Here is a 16,601-nt window from a genome sequence, read left to right on the forward strand (position 1 = left end):
TGTTGGCCTTTCTGTTAAAAAAAAGTATACAAAGTCATACCGTATCAGAACAAAATAATTGCACATTTTTATTAATTTATTGGTATTTTATTTTTGAATGTTTTGTGACTTTGTGTGTGTTTTTTTATTTCTGCATACTTTTTGTTTATAACAGATTATATAATAGATGGCATTAGATTTTATTGGTATAAATGAAACTTGCCCATATAAATGAATAGTTAATAAAGTTCAAAGATCAGTAGAATTTTTCCTTAAGTTAAGGTTTTAAAATAAAAAATAAATAGACAAAACAAAGTTTTAAACAAAATTTTGTTTTGCAATCAGGCAGAAATGTTTATTATTATTTTTTTTTTACATTTATCGACCTATAAATCGGCTATTGACCTCTAAATCTAGTTATTGAGTTATTGATTATCGGTTAGAAATTTCATATCGGTGCATCTGTAGATTGTGTTAAATTTTACTACTTTAGTTTTAGCCAAAACAAATAATGAAAAGAAAAACAGCAGTTACAGCAGTATTTTTAAACCACTTGTGCATATGATGCTTAGGAAGTTTTATTTACCCATGAAACTTGAAATATAAAATTAGAATCAGAATTTTGTTTTGAATTTTATTTTATAAAGACAAAGAGACCCACTTCATATTAAGTAGCATCAACACTTCTGGTGCTCTTGGGGTGGGATACGGGTGGGCTAGGGACAGGTTTGGTGGTATGTGTATTTTTAAGGGTGGGTTAATGTGTAAAGTTTGGTAAAAAAAAATGTAATTACAGATGTAGTTACATGCAGGTATTTAATTATTCATAAGTACAATTTAAAGACATGTATTTACACAAAGTGTACATTGTAACAAATTATTAATTTCAGTGCAAGTACATATTAGTTAAGTCCACTTAACTTTTCAAGTATGATATTTGTTACGTCATATAAGAATATGAAAGTCAAACTTTTTATAAAGCCCAAAAAGAGCACAAAATATAGTTCAGTGCAGTTGTTGATGTACATATTACCAAAACACAAGATGTAGTAGTAATTTCTTTAAATAAAAATCAATGAGGTATAATTTGTAGTTCTTGCTATATATTTTCTAATAATGTTCATAAGATGCTATTTAAATGCTTATGTGATTAAAAGCAACATAGGGCTCTATTTTAATCATCTAGGTGCAAAGTCTAAAGCACATGAAAAAGCATTAAAGGCTTGTCCGAATCCACTTTAATTTAAGCACAGAAAAATACAGTTTGCACCAGGGCGCATGATCTAAAAGGATTGTGCTAATTTTTTTAATGATTATGGATGTGTTTTAAGAATAACGTGCATTAAATCAATCAGAGTCTCCTCTGCTGCTCCCTTTAAGAGTCAGTTGTGTCATGCCATGGCGCATTTGCTATTTACTTGACAGACTTTGTCAGAGGAAAAACTAAACGCTTCCCTAGTGAGAAAACAGTTAAACAGACCATCATCTGAACGAGCCTTCTCCATTTGGCCTCTTTACTTCCTCATGATTTTACTTTTACTGTTTACTTTACTTCTTTACTTTCCTGAATAAGTAAATGGTGTTGTATGCACTCCACTGAAGACATTTATTAGCCTACATATTTAATTTCATTTTTGAGTGCAATGATTCGTTTCATAACTTTTTCAAAATTCAGTTCTAATTTTCAGCAAATTAATAAATTAAGAATAATAACGAAGTGTAGTCAAAAATGGAGTTATATCTAAACACACGTCCTATTCTTATGCCCTATTTGATGATGTATACGACTCGACAGGTGGACACATCTAAACTTGTTTTTATTAAAACAAATATAAATATGCATATAATAAAGAAGACTGCTAATAATTTTAACAAATGCAAATTGTCATGAACAAACTGAAAAAAGCCCAATTGAGAAGGCATAGAGATATACGAAAATAATATTTCTTGTTCTTATGTCTTTAATTTTTTTTCGTATGTTAAGATATTTGTGTATTGCTGTGCACCTTGTGTGAATTAAGCAATATGTTTAGCGTTTGAACCTGCATAGGTGCAGAACTAACCCACTCTGTGCTGGACTATAGACCTGCTTTTAGTTGGTCAATGGCGCAGTCTTTTTCAGTTTCTCAAAATAGCAACGTGCCAACACTGCACCTTAACACACCTCCTTTCTAGACCGGCACACCCATGAATCAACAAAGTGGCCAAATGCATTAGCTATTTAAACAACGTGAAAATTTGAGTTGTGCTGATCTGAAAATAGCACCAAATTGCACCTTATATGTCTTGCTCCTTATTGCGCCAGGTGAATAATAGAGAACAGTTTTTATTGTTTAGGGCAAAACAATCAATAAAATATAAGGATGTTACAAATAATTATTAAAAATTACTTACTATAATACTACCAATAAAAATCTTAAATTTTCATCATATTAATTTGATAAAATAAATTTAAGTTACAAATGTGATGCATGTTTATACTGGTTTATGAGAACAATTGAAAGAGTGAAAAAAATCAATATGTATAGCAGTTTTACAGTGAAGCCTTGACTTAGGCACAGATATGTTGAAGCTGCTCTTCTGAAATGCAACCGCTTCTTGACAAAATGGTAAGTAGCGCCATGCTTGGCTTCATGCAGCTAGTTTGACAGCTCACTGATGATGTCATCTCTCTCTGTCCTTCAGTGGGATTCAGGAGACTCTGCAGAGACTAACAGCCATGATCAGAGGAATAGGAGACCCGCTGGTAGCTGTATATGCAAGGGCCTATTTATGCAGGGTGAGAAGAATAATGCTTTCTAAATAAATAGTGTATATTAGCAGGTTCCTTCTACAACCTGAAAAAAGTACAACTTTGTCATTTTTAAGGCTTAGTTAACTCAAAAAATGAAAAATACAACATATTGGCATTAAAGTCAGCAGTGCAACCCTATTTTACGTAACTGAAGGTGTTATATTTAAATTTAAATGAAATCGTGCCAGTGCACTTCATCAACATGTCCTGTATTTAGAAATCAAAATTTCAAAAAAAATTACATTTATTATCTTTATTTAGTAGTGCCCATAATCTTAAATTGAACAATTAATCTGTGCACAATCTACTGAGGAAAAATAAAGTTTTTTAATCAATAAACAAAATCTTACAATCTTCTTCAACTGTAGAATGACAATCCTTCTTTGATGAAGTACTCCCTTTTTACTCACTTTTCCTTTTCCGTTTGGAAATGCATCATCATAATCATATAAAGGTCTACAGCAACCTCTGGTTTGTTTTGATTGACCTAGTGGTTGAACTAGGTATTGCGGTCCAAATTCACAATATTGGAGTGGGTTGTTTTTCCATCCGACACACACAGGTTGCCAGATTGACGAAAACAACAGGAATGAGCATGCCTCATGATCATTGTAAACTGATCAGCTAATATTTAAATTTGTAATATTTGCATTGTTTTTGCAAAATAAAAACCATCTCATGTGATTTTTTTTTAAACTCCATATCTGTGTCTAATTTTGGAGCCTCGCATCTTTACATTTTCGGCCCTTCCCTCGTACATTGAGTTTGCTTTCAAGACTGAAATGAAATATGCTTTTTTTCAACCCAGAGTGCTGAAAATATAATTAAGAAAACTGGCTGTGGGCAGAGTTACACAGAGCAAAACAGACATTCTGAAATGGAATGCAAATTTTGAAAGGAAAATAACTGACTTTAGCTTAGTTTTTTTTCGGATAAACATGTTTAATAACTAAGCATGTTTTTTAATCACTACAAACATATGGTATTTTTCTGCTTTAGAATAATCAAAAACGTGCATACAACATCTTATTACCAGGGGTAACAGGGCATTACATGGTGGATGATACAACAGATTTCAAATCTTACCTTTCTCTTTAGGTGGGGATGGAGGTGGCGCCGCATCTGAAGGACAGTCTCAATAAGAATTTCTTCGATCTGCTGGCCTCGTTTCGTCAGATTCATGGTGACAGTGTGCAGAATCAGCTGGTGTTGCAGCGAGTGGAGATTCCCGTTTATCTGACTCTCTATTCTCCTGCCATAAACTGGATCCTGCAGTGTGTGGCATATAGAGCACCTGAGGTAAACACACACACACACACATAATGTTTTAGCTATTGTTCAGTTGCTTTTGTTGTTTAATTTTTAATTAAGGCTAAGATCAGTTCAAAGTTTGATGTGAAATATTTCTACCTGATGAACTCATACTTCGACCTGTTAAGGTATTCCTTTTCAGTCAGTATTTTATTATATCCATGTTGTTTTTATATTAAATATTTAAATATAAATAAATAAATATTAACAATTATGTTCAACAACAAACAACTTTACACTGAAAATGTGGAGCAAAGGTGGCATGGCATTTCCACATTACTTTGGTAAAATTTACATTAGTTACCCTTATGTGATAAGAAATACATTTGTTGCATTGTTTTTTTATCTTTTGTTAATGTATTCATTATATATGAAATAAAAATGTACCCTTTTATTAAAAGTTTATTGATAGTTCCTATTGTTTCAGGTCTAGTAAATAATGTGAAAAGACTTTTTATTTAATTTAATCTTGTAAGCTTTGTAAGGGCCTTTCAAAGTGTTTATGATCAGATATGTTTGATCTGCTTTGTCTTTTAAAGGTTCTGCTAACTGAGATGATGGACAGATGCAAGAAGTTGGGCAACAAGTAAGATCTCACCACTGAGGCACTTTTCAATGGAAAATTTAGCATTGTTTTTCAGATAAACACATGATAGCAGCATATTTCTTAAATATCTACAAACATATGGTATTTAATGCTATAGAATAATTAAAAACATTGCTTACAGCACATTAATACCAGGTAGAAACAGCACATTACATGGTGGATGATACAACAAGCAAAAAAGAAATTAACAGTAACAAGTAAAATCTCACCACTGAGGCACACTGTATATATAAGATTTATAAAATCATGCATCTCAATAAGTGGTTGAAAATGATACACACTTAAATTCAATCTTGCTGGTAAGGGTGAGTCACTTATAACAAAATCCTAAAACAGGTGAAAAATTTCCCATAAAGTTCCCATTCCATCAGTCCATTTTACTAATATGCATGGGTGGGCTTTGTGGACTAATAAACAGCTACCCACCCCCATTTAGCACTGTGCTTACATGGGCAAACATCTTAATCTACAGTGCTTTTAGTCATGTCAAGTTGAGCTTTATTGTCATTCCTTTTCATGTGTCTACGTAAAGTGGCTCGGAATCTTGTGTTCATGGTTATACAAATAAATAAACATAACTATCAACAGAGCAATTTTTAAAACCTAAACAATACATGGCTTACATACTTGAGCTGTAATCTGACCCAAGATAGACTATAAAAGTACTTTACGTAATGCAGTACAAAACTGTGCAAAGAGGCATTTACAGTTAAATAGCAGGACTTTTACAATCTTTTGTGGTACCTTCACGAGTAAATATTTGCTTTATCTATTTTAGTTCTTGTAACATGGAGTTCATAAGAAAGTGTTTGCTGCATATACAGTATAGAGAAACGCGAGTATAAACATTTCAGTATTCACTGATTGTTTGTTCTTCCCCATAGTGCTCTTCTGCTAAACTCTGTTATGTGGGCGTTTCGGGCTGAATTTGTTGCAACGAGAGCAACAGACTTCATTGGCATGATCAAAGACTGTGATGAAGCTGGATTTCCCAAGGTGACTGACACACACACACACACCCAATAACAAAGCTACAAACAGGGCATAATTACTTTGTTGAATTTCAGTGTCATAATTTCTTCTCATGATCCTCTGTGTTGTTCAGCACTTGTTGTTTGCATCTCTGGGCCGCAGTCTGTCCTGTGCTGACCCTCCAGAGAGCGAGAGACTCTCCATACTCAATGAAGCCTGGAAGGTCATCACTAAAGTTCGCAGCCCACGGGTAAACACATCAGTTTATCTCTAAATGTTTGAAAAACACAGAAACAATGACCATATTCAGGGATAGCTTGTCACCCCGATGACATATCAGTTGGTTGCTGAGCATGGATCTGTTTAATGTGTTTAAATGCAATTGTTTAGCCCAGATGGCTTGCATCACGAGTTGTTTCTTTGCTGTATATCTCAATCAGCTCCCTTGCATTAGAGGTTGTGAATCAGTAGGTTCTGTAATCAAATTTGGGCACAGTTACAGGACAGTGATGAACTTTGTTCACTAGTATGTTTGCATGGACACCAGTGCTAATACGATTAAGACAATACTCTGATTAAGAGTCTTCCATGTAAACATGTAAACAGAGATTTTTGATTATCTTAATCCAACTAAAGTCATAATCTAAACACTAATCAAATTAAAACATGCATGGTATTCCCATTTTAGTGGCATTATTGAAATGCAGTACAGACACGTAAACATCTTAATTAAACTTTTACCATCGTATACGATTTTGTGACAGGATATTCCATCAACACACCTCTGTCAGCTGTATTTTCTGCAGCTACCGAGATAGTAAAGGGCCACAGACACCCATATCTCCTAGTGCACACACACAGTGAGCTCCTGGAGACTCGTCACACCTGCCATCATCATCACTCAACACACTTTTACGCTACCTGGGAAATGCAGAAATTTTATTTAAATTCAGCGTTCGGTATAAAATTGCATTAAAGGGTACCTAGGTTACCCGTTTTTCAGATTTAATATAAGTGTTTTGCAGCACCAGAATGTGTATGTAAAGTTTTAGCTCAAAACACCCATCAGATTTTTCATTATACCTTTTACTATATCCTGTTTTATACATCTTTCCACCAGGGGGTTGTTTTGTTGTACTGCGCCTTTAAGGCAAGTCCTCCCCCTCCCACCTACCTTTTCTACGCGTCTTTCTGCATGCCTTAATCTCCTCCGTCAGCTGCGTTAGACAACAGACAGACTTAAAGGAAGAAGATCTCACATAGCGTTTGTGAGAAATACTACAGTAAGAACTTTACCAATGAGTATATGTGGTGCAGTTGCATTGATTAGTCACACACAATATCGTTACAAAGTTCACCCGGTGCACACAAACACAGATACACACGCACGCACACACACACACACACTGACAGACAGAACGCCTTTAGCTTCCCACTCTTTTCCCACTTTTTTGGCACACATATGTGACAGGATGCAGCTTAATCTCCACTGCTGTATGGATATCTGTTATGTTTATGTACAAATTGAACCTGATTTAACATATTTAGTCTTCGTTTATAATTGTTCTGACACGCGGCTGTGCTGATGAAGTGAATCTGAAGTAAATTGCTGTACTTCATTACACACGTGCACTGTTTTTAAAACATTTTAAACATGTGAAACTTACTCTTGATCCCATTTGATGATGATTGATGATCCTAGCAAACTGAACAGTGTTTTTATTCCTGGTTGCTTTGCGCACGTCTGGTCTTGTTGACGTTTTTATGTTGTTAAATTAAAAGAAAAAAAGCACTTGGTGTGTTTATATCACCCCAATATGATGGTCTATACACTATATATACACACTTGTCTGTCCAAACAGCTTGAAAAGTAGATTTTTCACCATAGGTAAAACAACAGTTTTCCAACAGTCCTTCATACTGACATCCAGTAGCTCAAAGTTTGCCACTGGGGCATGAATGAAATGTTTCTGAATGAAAGTGAAGCTGCTGAATTGAAGTTAAAGTCAAAAAAAAAAAAAAAATGGAACACCTGAAATAACATGAAACTGGAGGAAAAATTGGATATCTTGATGACGTAATGACATTAATCTATAAAAAAACATGTTAAATGGGAACATGAATGAAACATTCTAAAAGTAACTCAATCATATTATTGCCTTATTTAGGTTAAGGTAAATAATTGGATTACTGATGTCCATTTAAACGTAGTCACGTGACAAACCATGACAAAAATAATAGTTCATGAAGATATTTTTCCTACTGTAAATATATTAAAACTTAATTCAGGATTTAGTATTTTGGACCATTTTAAAGACAATTTTCTCAATATTTAGATTTGTTTTGAACACTCAGATTACACATTTTCAGTTGTATCTTGGCTAAATATTGCCCAATCCTATATAACATGTAATGATTGAATAAATCTATTCACTGTATGATGTTGTTTTTTGTTTGCATTTTTCCTGTAACTCAGGATTATATCAACTGTGCTGAGATCTGGGTCGAGTTCACTTGCCGTCATTTCACGGTGAGATATTATTAATGAGAGACATTTCTTTTTTACTTTGATTTTTTTTTAAATGACAAGTACTAAAGGTCTGCACTACCACTTAAACACGCATATCATTTTCAGGTGTTTACAATCAATTAAGTTATGCAGAGTTCAGACTGCATGATTTTTAACAGTCGTGCCACAGATATTTTCATACTGCATGACTGGGGCAGCGTTTCGTCGCTACTTTGTTTACGCTGCAAAATGGATCAGTGACGGGGGGTTTTACCCTGCATGGCTTACAAATAGGAAGAATCGCCGACAGTTTTGGCCAAACTACATCTCGCAACCAAACACGCAGGAAGTAACATGGAAACAACGCAAGGTCACATAGTATATATTTCAACTATGTCATGGGGTAGAAAATTTACTTTTTTTGCTCACCTGGGTTTAATGGAAACTAACTAGAAAATTTTTCTATATCTCGGTTGTGATATTGCTCAGATGACACGTCAAACAGACACGGTGCTTGTGCCAAATTTCCACTAGATTTCCTCAAATTCTTGGGTCCAAATAAACTGAAAATGAGCGCTATGAACTTCTCCCCTAACCTCCTATGTGTACCTGATGGCCTGCAGGTACACATACTAGTGGATGCTGCTCTCTCATTGGCTGTAGGTGATCGCTAATGTTATTTTCAATCAGATCTCGTTTTACACAGTATCTAGATATTTAGCATGCCAAATATTTCATGGGTATCATTGACTCAACAGCAATTCTCTCTGATTGCGTCTTTGATAGTTCACATTGTGTGATTGTTAATCAAGTGAATGAGCACCGATTTGCCTATGATTTCAGGCATTTGTCGGCAATTTCTCAAAAGATGTTGCTGACTCAAAATCGGGGTTAAAATCAATAAATCAATGCAGTATGAACTCGGCGTAACAGGTCTCCTTAATCTCTTTTATTTCAATTCTTAATTAAAATCAAAATGTCATACATAAGGAAAAGAAAAAAAAATAAATACATTAAAAAAAAAAAAAATATATATATATATATATATATATATATATATATATATATATATATATATATATATATATAATTTAATAAATAATTTACATCACCATGTCCTTATCATTTGAAGAAATTTGGTCTACTGTATCTGGTAGAGCTCTGTGGTTAACATTTAACACAATAATCTGATTTAGTTTTTTTTAGTATGCCATTACATATTTCTTCCTTGTAGAAACGGGAGGTGAACACTGTTCTTGCTGATATCATCAAACACATGACTCCAGACAGAGCTTTTGAAGATGCATATCCACAGGTTAGCCAGAAACATACAGTAGATATTAAAAAGTTAATATGACATTGATGTTGTCAGAGCACTTCATTACTCTTCTTTTGTTTCTTTCCAGTTGCAGTCAGTGATTAAGAAGATCCTCACCTACTTCCATGATTTCTCAATGCTTTTTTCGATGGTATGAATACAGAACTGTGCATCATTCAGTATTGAATTTAGATAACAGTCTCCATATATATTTAGTGTTGTTAAACAATATCTATATGGCTATATCTAAAGAGATAGCGTATTTAAATAAAGAAAAATTCTGCAACCAACCATTTACTCCTCCTCCACTTGCCTACACCTGTTTGAGTTACTTTCCTTTGTTGAACTTGAAGGAAGATAGTACTCTTTTAACAAAAAACAACATATTGTTTCTGGACTTTCCTTTTAAGAAAGTAGAATTTAAATTGAATGTAAATTAAAAAATTTAATTACTTACACTTATATGGTCAAACTTTTAGTTGAAATGCCACCTTTTAACATTTCTAATTAGTTTATATTTGTTTTGGAAATTCAGTCAATTAAATAAATGCAACACTTTTTATATACAACATTTCTAATATACTACAAATGAATTGTGAAATAGGGGGGGGAAAGAAATCAAAATGACCTGCATTTAATTAATTGGTGAATTTAAGAAAAAAAAAAAAAAAAACGTAAAAATGCATTTATTTATGGCAATTTGGTGGCTCAGTGGTTCGCACTGTTGACTCCCGGCTGGGTCAGTTGGCATTTCTGTGTGGAACTGGCATGTTCTTCCTTTGTTTGCATGGATTTCCTCTGGTTTCCCCCACAGTTCAAGGACATGCTCTATAGGTGAATTTAATAAACTAAATTGGCCTTCGTGTATGTTTGTGAATGTGAGTGTCTGGATGTTTCCCAGTACTGGGTTGCAGCTGGAAGGAGAATCCTCTGCGTAAAACATGTGCTGGATAAGTTGGCGGTTCATTCAGCTGTGGTGAGCCCTGATGAACAAAGGGACTAAGCTGAAGGAAAATGAATGAATGTATTTATTTATTTTGTAAAGACACATTTTGATATACTGCATAGAGTTATAACAAATCAAATGGTTTAATATCAACCGGGCAAATAAAACACTAAGAAAGTTGCCACCAAACCAGTTTTATGACAGCTTTGATAGCCTTGTTTTATACAAAGCTAGATAAATCATTTAACAAATAAGATGTTTATACATTCATTTCCACGAACACACATCTTTTCTACTCACCTTGTTAGCTAGATTGAATCATATAAAGTTACCTGAAAATATTTTTATTTATAACGGCTCACTTCTGAAAATAAATCATTGGGGATTGTATTTTTGTTGTATTGAACATTTTAGAGAAACATGTCAAGCAAATGCAGACTACATATCAGAGAATGATTAGACATAATATTAATTAATAATATAAATAAACTACATAAATGACATTAGCATTTACAATGTCAGAACATTTGAGTTTTACTAATGGAATTCCTGTGTTCTGTGTTGAATTTCTTTGTGTGACTCTCATTTTAAGTCAGATTCATTCCATATGGCCAATTCAAAATCCTGAAGATTGAACTTGTTTTACAGAAACATAAAATAATGTAATATAATTATAACAATTATTTTTAATCATTGCAGGAGAAGTTTCTCCCCTTTTTGGACATGTTCCAGAAAGACAGTGTGAGGGTGGAGGTGTGTAAATCCATCATGGAGGTCTTCATCAAGTATGTTTGTCACTCACTATACTGTTTCTGCTTTACTGTGTTGTTAATTAAAAAGGTAGTTCACCAAAAACTGAACATTCTGACTGAATACCTTTCAAAAACCTGGAGTTTCTTCTCTTAAACACAAAAGAAGAAATTTTGAAAAATGTTGAAAACTGGCTACCATCGACTTCCATAGAATTGGTTTTACCTACTATGGAAGTCAGTGGTTACTGGTTGCCAACATTCTTTAAACTATTATTCTTTTTTGTGTTCAACAGAAAAAAGAAACCCATAAAAGTTTGGAACCACTTGCGGCTGAGTAAATAGTCGGTAAATTTTCATGTTTGGGTGAACTATCCCTTAAAATGTGGTTATACTAAGCAGGTTTCTTTCTTCGTTTAGACACCAGCAGGAACCAACGAGAGACCCGGTTATTCTCAACGCACTGCTGCACATCTGTAAGACCATGCACGACTCTGTCAAGTGAGTGAGCTGTACTGTACAGTGGTGTGAAAAAGTGTTTGGCCCCTTACTGATTTTGCTTGTTTGTCATACTTTTCATATTTCAGATAGTCAAACACATATATATTTTAAGATATACTTTAATATTTTAAGATAACATAAATAAACACATCATGGAGTTTTGAAATTAATGTTAACAGAAAACAAAAACAAAACTTCCTAGCCTTGTTTGAAAGTGTTCACACAGAGCTATGTAGTTTTGTCTTGATGTGTATCGTGTGACGTGATTACTGTCGTTATCTTTAACTAATAAAATTTGTTTGATGATCCGAAACATTAATGTGTGACAAACATGCAAACAAAATACAAAATCAGTAAAGGGGCAAACATTTTTTCACACCACTGTGTATATATATATATATATTAATATCATTGACTTACTAATATTGCTGAATCGGAGAGATTGACATGTTTGCATGCGCTCTGTGTTTTTAGTGCTTTGACTTTAGATGATGAAAAAAGATCTCTGGCTCTGCTGATCAATGGTTTTATTCGTATGGTAAGTGACTTTTCTGCATCAATTCTAAAAAAAACATCCTATCTGCATGAATTTAAAGCTAGTTAACGGTTTTAAGAACTGCAATCATGTGCAAACTTTAAAATGTGTTGTTCTATAGTAGTCGCACAGTAGTGCGGTATGTTTTCAATACAACAAAAACAAAGACATTTCTTAGGTCTTTACTTATTATTATTATTATTATTAACACCTATTTTAACCCTTTTACAAGATGTAGGATAAGCCTTTGGTGTCTCTAGAATGTGTCTGTAAAGTTTCAGCTCAAAATACCCATCAGATTATTTATTATAGCCTCCAAAAGCTTCCCATTTTGGTGTCTTGACTAAAGTTGTTTTTGTAGTCTGTGGCTTTCAATCCAAATGAACTGTTTCTCACGGTTTCGACATTTGTGTCTGCTTCTCATGCGTTACGTCAGCTAAACAGCCGTCAGTGATAGAGGCAGACACGGATGAAGCTGAAATACAGCTCATTAGTCAATCTGGTGGAGTTTGTTCAAGCCTTTCTGAAATGATGAGTCTCACACAAATGCCATTTGCAGTACACACACTCACATGCGCATTTACTGACACCATGCGGCTGTGGTGATTATAGTGGTCAAGAATTAGCATTTTTACTTTCTTTATTACAAACATGCTCTGTTTTGAAAACATTTTAAACTTATAAAACTTATAAAAATCACAGAGTTGGAACAGACATTTTAATCCCAGTTTATTTGCCAAAAAAAGTTCTGTGGACATGTATATACATGTTATTATAGAAACATGGCACCTGTCAATCAATACGGTGGACAGGAAAAAAAAAAACACTCCTATGTCATGTTGCGGTGGGCCTTCAAATCACTGGGATTTAGGTCCTTTTTTAACTTCAGGAAATTTGAAAAAAGAGACTTATTGTGTTTCTATCACTCCAATATGACAGTAGACATACTATACATACAGTACACACAGTTCTGTTCAAAAGATGATTTTCATCATAGATGCCCTTTAAAACAAAGATCATAAAGCAATATATATTTTTTACTTTCAACAATAATGGAGCTATGCTTGACCCATCTTCTAGAGTGTCTTCTTAGCAACATATAAAACAACAATAACAAAGTAGTTATGTGAAATATTGTATAAGTTATAACCAATTTCAAAAGAAATTCTAAAACTTTGTTTTTAGTCGTTATCCACATTTTTGGTCACACTTTATTTTGATGGTCCCTTTGTTAAATTTAAGTTACATTGCAACTAATTTTCATAAAATTATAAGTAGACTGTGAGGTTGGGGTTAGGGTTGATGTAAGTTGACATGTACTTGCAAAGTTTCTTATAATCAGTTAAATGTCTGTTGAAGAAGCAGTATCAACAGATATTAAGCAGACAGTCTACTAATACTCAAATAGACCATCAAAATAAAATGTTACCACATTTTTATTGCAAAAGTATTTTTTTCCACTGAGGATAGCAAATTTTGTAGAAAATCTGAATTGTAAAAAATAATCAGTGTAAAGTTGTGGTCTATTTTGATATTGAACTATTTAAATGTTTTATTCTGTTGCAAAAACTGGAGAACTCTCTAAAAAATAAAAAGAACAGCTTTTATTTGGAATTATGATCTTTTGTAACATTTATAAAATGTTTAGTGTTGTATAATAAATGTAAAGAATTTTTACTTAATAGAAGTAAATAATTGATTTAAAAAAACATTCAAACTCTAAAGTTGTTGTCTTTTTTACTGTCAACTGGTAGTGTATCAGCAGTCAAAACCGATAATAATAAGAATGTTTTCTTGTTGCATACTAGTATATTACAGTGATTTCTGAATAATCTTGTGACTCTGAAAACTGGAATTCTTGTTGCATTTTTAATCAGCCAAAAGTGGAATCTCTAACTTAATTTGCAAAGACTGGCTTCTATAACAGCTATAATGTACCCTAATAAGTAACTCTTTATATGTTGTTTCATTTGTCCATCAGGTGTCTTTTGGGAGGGACTTTGAGCAGCAGCTGAGTTTCTGTGTGGAGGCACGAGCGACTTTCTGTAATCTAGAGCCTGTCATCATCCACCTCATACATGTGAGCTCCTCTGCCTCAAGGTTTATTTTAGGAATGACATCACAGAGTCATTAACTCTTAAGGATTTACTTTTTATTCCTTAATAAACCCCAGTCTGTGGAAACATCTATTGTAAGAAGTCTCGCAATGCTAGCACAAATTGGTTTTATCAGCAAACAACTTTATTATCATGCCAGTTTATGTGGTAATAATCTTCGATGTTTTCATCTATCTGTATATAATAATATCTCTACTAAAAATCTGAATCTCTTGTTGATGGTGTCATTGTTGAGAGATCTGTAGAGTCTCCTTTTGACTCGTGACTTGATGAATGCCTGTTTGCTTATGATACAGTGGATAAACCACATTATTTAGAATTGTATGTCTCAACTGTGTTATATATTGGTAAATAGTCGGGTTTAAAATATGTGAGACGTGCTATAAAGTCTGCTGCCTGCCTAATGGAGTGCTGAGGGACTGTCTGTCATGATAATATGAATGTCTTTATTACAGACGGTGAATCAGTTAGCCATGGAGACGGGTCGTGTGATGAAAGGCAATCACTCACGTAAAACAGCTGCTTTTGTCAGGGTGAGTGTTCTCTGTAACGTGTTAACAGTATAGTAAATGCTGTTTTCTCATTTGTACGATTAATTTTAATGAATATGACATGTTTTTCTGCATTCATACTCTGCTTCAAGTGTTATAAACCTTTGAGTCTGTCAAACACAAAAGAAGAAAAAGCTGAAATCCTGTAACTATTGACTTCCATAGTAGGAAAAACAAATACTACATACAAGTCTATAGTTACTGGTTTCCAAAAACAATTTTGTGTTCATCTTAAGAAAATAATTTCTAAAGGTTTGAAACAAGTGAAGGGTGAGTTAACAATAACAGAAATTAAATTTTAGGGTGAACTATCCCTTTAAATCTCATGCAAATTTGTTGTCTTGATAATGTTGCAAAAAAAAAAATATATATATATATATACATTTATATATCTTTAATTTGCAATCTTTTACAAAACTTGTTTTATTTTCGAATGGAGTGAAATGTGGTCTGTTTGGGAGATGTTTTTGACAGACATAATCTAGACCTTCTCAACAATAATGTTGGATTATTGTTTTATGCCATAATAGTCTGAGGTTCTGCTGTTGTGTTTTGTTTATTTCCAGGCATGTGCCGCCTACAGCTTCATCACCATTCCATCCCTCACGAACATCTTCAGCCGCCTCAACCTCTATCTGCTGTCTGGACAAGTAGCGCTGGCCAACCAGTGTCTGTCCCAGGGTAAGTGGGTGCTGGAGATTTTGCTTTTCAAAGATATTTTTGCAGACCAAGGGTGCATTTATTCAACCGAATATACAGTACAAACAGTAATATTGTTAAGATTAAAAATAATAATGATCCTGAGATATCAAAGCAAACTTTTCAGCATTCATTTTTTTCAGAAAACACAAACATTTAAAAAAAAATTGTAAACTATAAAAGTGTTTGCCATCATTTGATACATTTTCAATATCTTTAATTAATGTGTGCATTAAAAAATTACTCTTGGTAGCCCATTCCTGCCACTAAATAAAAAATTATAAAAATGTTATTGAGACTTTTTTTTATCTCATTGCATAATACAAACTCGCAATTGAGACTGTCTAAAAATCATGAGATGCAAACTTAAAATTGCAAGAAGTACACTAAAAATTCTGAGAAATAAAGCCAAAATTCTGAGAAATAAAGGTGCTACTGTGTGATATTCTGAGCTAGAAAGTAAAGTCAGAATTCGCAATTTGAGAATTAGTAGCAATTGTGAGGTAACGTCATGCAATTGTGACATTATTTCTCAAATTGTGTGATATTGTGAGAATTCAGAATAGAAATCAGAATTCTAAGATAAGAAGTCTCAATTTTGTTCTAGAAAGTCACAACTCTAACTTTATATCTTGCAATTTGAGAAATAAAGTAAAAATTTTGAGAAAAAAAGACCCAGTTGTGTGATACAAAGTCAGAATTCTGAGATAAAAGGTTGCAATTTTGAGAAAGTCAGATTATAAAATAGATATAAAATCACAGTTGCAAGTTAGAAAGTCAGAATTCTGAGAAATAAAGATGCAATTGTGTGATAAAGAGAATTCTAAGACAAAAGTCTTAGTTCTGAGCTAGAAAGTCAGAATTCACATTTTGAGAAATAGTTGCAATTGTGAGGTAAGGTCACACAATTGTGACTTTCTTAAATTGTGAGATATTGAGTAAGAATTCTGAGAAATAAAGATTCAATTGCATGAAATAAAATTTTTTCAATTCTGATATAAAAAGTTTCAATT

General features: G+C 33.3%; 2 protein-coding genes across 4 annotated transcripts in view; one reads left to right on the forward strand and one right to left on the reverse strand.

Moving 5' to 3' along the window:
* get4 (guided entry of tail-anchored proteins factor 4) overlaps positions 1-16,601 on the reverse strand; it is a 707,996-nt gene that overhangs the window by 470,220 nt on the left and 221,175 nt on the right. The gene's annotated exons all lie outside the window — the stretch shown is intronic.
* Positions 1-16,601, forward strand: part of vps35l (VPS35 endosomal protein sorting factor like) — a 30,747-nt gene that overhangs the window by 6,748 nt on the left and 7,398 nt on the right. For all 3 annotated transcript variants that reach the window (XM_087275198.1, XM_087275197.1, NM_001098181.1), the window contains 15 exon segments: positions 2,541-2,588; positions 2,665-2,758; positions 3,872-4,072; positions 4,624-4,670; positions 5,576-5,687; positions 5,797-5,913; positions 8,140-8,193; positions 9,407-9,487; positions 9,579-9,641; positions 11,136-11,221; positions 11,606-11,686; positions 12,161-12,224; positions 14,203-14,301; positions 14,794-14,871; positions 15,456-15,570. In XM_087275198.1, coding sequence (XP_087131324.1) covers positions 2,541-2,588; positions 2,665-2,758; positions 3,872-4,072; positions 4,624-4,670; positions 5,576-5,687; positions 5,797-5,913; positions 8,140-8,193; positions 9,407-9,487; positions 9,579-9,641; positions 11,136-11,221; positions 11,606-11,686; positions 12,161-12,224; positions 14,203-14,301; positions 14,794-14,871; positions 15,456-15,570 — 1,340 coding nt within the window.

Source organism: Danio rerio, chromosome 12, assembly GCF_052040795.2.
Source record: "Danio rerio strain M-AB ecotype USA chromosome 12, GRCz13ab, whole genome shotgun sequence".
NCBI lineage: Eukaryota > Metazoa > Chordata > Actinopteri > Cypriniformes > Danionidae > Danio > Danio rerio.